Genomic DNA, 3129 nt, shown 5'->3' on the forward strand with positions numbered 1-3129 from the left:
TTACAATTTTATCGACATTTATTCGAAAAAAAAAACAAAAATTATTTTTTTCAGTTTTGATTTCTCAGAGATTAATGTAGACGTAAATTTACAATAATACAATTATATAAACTACGTAAATACATAGCCTAAAAAATATTAATGAAAAAATTGACTTAGCAGAAATACTGCATTATAAAGGTTAGACAATTTTATTTTAGCATATTAAACCAACATAAAATTACGGTAGATAGCATATTGTTACGAGCACCGAGCGCCTATATATGCTAAATATTTAAATGTATTTATTGGGACAATTTAAATCAATTATAAATATAAATATGTAATACCTAATAATAATGTACATAATATTATAATTTAAGTGTAAATAAATCCAAGCGGATGTTGATCAGGTCAAAATAATTAACACATTGTAATATTTTTTTTAAATACTCGTATTTTAACGATCAATTTATTTTAGAATAATATCGATTATACATTTAAAAAGAAATAAATTATTAAATATAAATTATACGCTTATACTTTTTGTGTTCAGTATTTTCTTTCTCAGCAAATCGTACGCATAAAATGTCGTTATAGATTGTTGAAAAAAGAATATACCAAAAGGGCACAAAAAATTATATGAGAAATGAGAATTACTGTACGTATTTCATAATAAATAACTTAATAATAATGTTGATTGAAGAATACACACAGATACTGCAATTCTTGTTTGTTTTTGGGCTGTTTATTTTTTCAATTGTCGAGTCTCCATTTATTTCTCATTGATTACTGTGCAACTAGGCTGATCGTCCGCTAAAAAATAAATATATACTCAAATTATTCATGATATTTAATATTTATCTTTAAATTTGACTTTTATAGAATTTCAATTTATATAATATAATATTGAGATTAAAAATTCAAAACGTAGGTATCGATTTAAAAAGTTATCTGTACCTACTATTTAGGTAACTTAGTTTATACTAATCTTAGTGTATTTTCAATTTTGTATAACTGTATATTTTTTTTTTTGAAATATTATGTTAAGAATTAAGATAGTATTAACTTACCAGTTTGCTCTTTGACTTGGCAAACACTTTTGGCTGACTATATCATAGCTGGTATCATGTCCACAGTTAAGGATGTTAGTAAATCCATTGCGGCAGAGGGTCACCGAAGAACAGTCTGGCGTAAGTCGGTAAATACTCTTGTGACTACAACGCACACCGGTATTTACCATGCCTTTGGAATAAAATGTAAATATTAATTTTATTGTGTGTGTTTATTGGCGTGTACAATAATATGCTTATGAATGCGTACTTGGTGGTATTTTTCTTAAGTTGTAATTGTAAATGGCTACTGGGTCGGCGACTGGGGCAAGAGCGGTGGACGTCGACGATGTCGGAACGACTTCAGTGGCTGGCGAAGACTCAGCCGAAGACAGTGGAACGTATGAAGTGGTGGACGATATTTCGGGGGCGTATGTGGTGTTGACTTCGGTTTCAGTGGCCGTTTCAATTGGTTCAGGATTGCTCGGCAAACCCTTGCAATCCACTCGATATGGATAATCACAGATTTTCAAATCCTAAAAATTATTTTAATAAATAAATAAATAAAGAAATAACTGGTTTTGTCAATTGCGTACATCGTTGTAGTTTGTTCCACCAGGGCAGACGAACTCTACTGGAGATCCAGCTACACAAACATAGAAAGCTCCGCAATTTTCCTTACTACGGTACGTTCCATAACCGTCTGGACATTTCGTATTATTGCCGTTTTCAGTTCCCACTAATAAAATAAAAGGTATATTTGAATACTTATATGAGTCATGTTGTATAAGATTTTTATTTATTATTAAAAAATTGTTTTAATATTTTTTACCTGTAATAGGTTTAGAACCACAATCTACATTTGCCGGATAGTCACAGTATCGTTTTTCTGGGTTAAATACCAATCCCGCAGGACACGTCTGTTCGACTGCAGTTTCATCCCAACAGTTTATGAACTTGTTGCAAGAACTTTCACTCGGGAATTGTCCTCTTGGTTCCTTACATTGAGCTTTTAACGCGTCTGTCGACGGTGGTCCTGTCGGTGATGGAGCATCGGGATCGGGAGAATATGTGGATCCTCCACTAGTAGTGACTTCTGGTTCTTCCCCAGGTGTTTCAGAACTAGGTTTTTCTGGATAGGCTGGTTGATCAGTGGAAGCTTCAGATGAAGTTTCTGGTTGTACAGTAGTTGGTACTTCTCCTGGTTGACCAGGATATAAAGGTACTCCTGGCTGCTCAGGTTGTTGTGTTTCCGGATATGTTGGGATCACTTCTGGTAGATCTGTTGAAGCTTCTGGTTTGGAAGTAATATACTCCGGAGCTTGAGTGATTTCTGGAAGTTCAGGTTCAGAGACTCCTGGTGGTGGAGTTCCCGGCTCTGGTGCTGGTGTAGATGGTGGGTATTCTGGTGCTGGTGTAGATGGTGGGTATTCTGGTGCTGGTGTTGATGGTGGGTATTCTGATGCTGGTGTAGATGGTGGGTATTCTGGTGCTGGCGTTGATGGTGGGTATTCTGGTGATGGTGGGGATGGATATTCAGGTGCTGGTGGGGACGGGTATTCTGGTTGAGGAGTTACTACTCCCGGTGTTTCTGGCTGTGATGGGCTTCCTTCTGATGGTGCAGACGTAGATAATTCCTGCTCCTCAGAAACTGGACTCGGTGCAGGTTGTGGTGGATATAATGGTTGTTGTGGGTATGGTGAAGGTTGGGGATACGGAGATGGTTGAGGATATGGCGATGGTTGAGGGTATGCTGGTGGTGGATATGATGGTGGTGGGTAAGATGGTGGTGCGTAATATTTATGCTGAATGTCATGAAGGACAACTGCATAGGCAACTTAAATAACATATTTATGTTGTCGTGCTGAAAAACTAGTATATAAGATGTATAAATAATCATTATTATAGACACTTCACATTCGATAAATAAATCCCAACACGAACACGCGTGCGTGAAGAGTTATGGTAATTAAAAATGATTACAAATTCGCATAACTCTGCTGATTTATTTACACAATCACCCAAACACATTTTAGTTTTAACGATAAATTCGCGTTTCATATTTTTTTATTGTACCTACTCACGCGAATAAACAATA

The 3129-nt window shown here is 35.5% G+C and overlaps 1 protein-coding gene across 1 annotated transcript in view; it reads right to left on the bottom strand.

Moving 5' to 3' along the window:
• Nucleotides 1–497: 497 nt before the first annotated feature.
• The window catches only part of LOC100165921 (adhesive plaque matrix protein), a 22633-nt gene continuing 20001 nt past the window's right edge, over nt 498–3129 (bottom strand). Inside the window, exons 3-7 of the mRNA XM_029489706.1 lie at nt 1864–2439; nt 1628–1770; nt 1303–1567; nt 1053–1224; nt 498–795 (exon numbers count right to left, since the gene is read on the bottom strand). Of these exons, the coding sequence (XP_029345566.1) occupies nt 780–795; nt 1053–1224; nt 1303–1567; nt 1628–1770; nt 1864–2439 (1172 nt within the window). The 3' untranslated portion in view covers nt 498–779. The remainder of the gene's footprint in view (nt 796–1052; nt 1225–1302; nt 1568–1627; nt 1771–1863; nt 2440–3129) is intronic.

The sequence above is a fragment of the Acyrthosiphon pisum genome, chromosome A2, assembly GCF_005508785.2.
Source record: "Acyrthosiphon pisum isolate AL4f chromosome A2, pea_aphid_22Mar2018_4r6ur, whole genome shotgun sequence".
NCBI classification, from domain to species: domain Eukaryota; kingdom Metazoa; phylum Arthropoda; class Insecta; order Hemiptera; family Aphididae; genus Acyrthosiphon; species Acyrthosiphon pisum.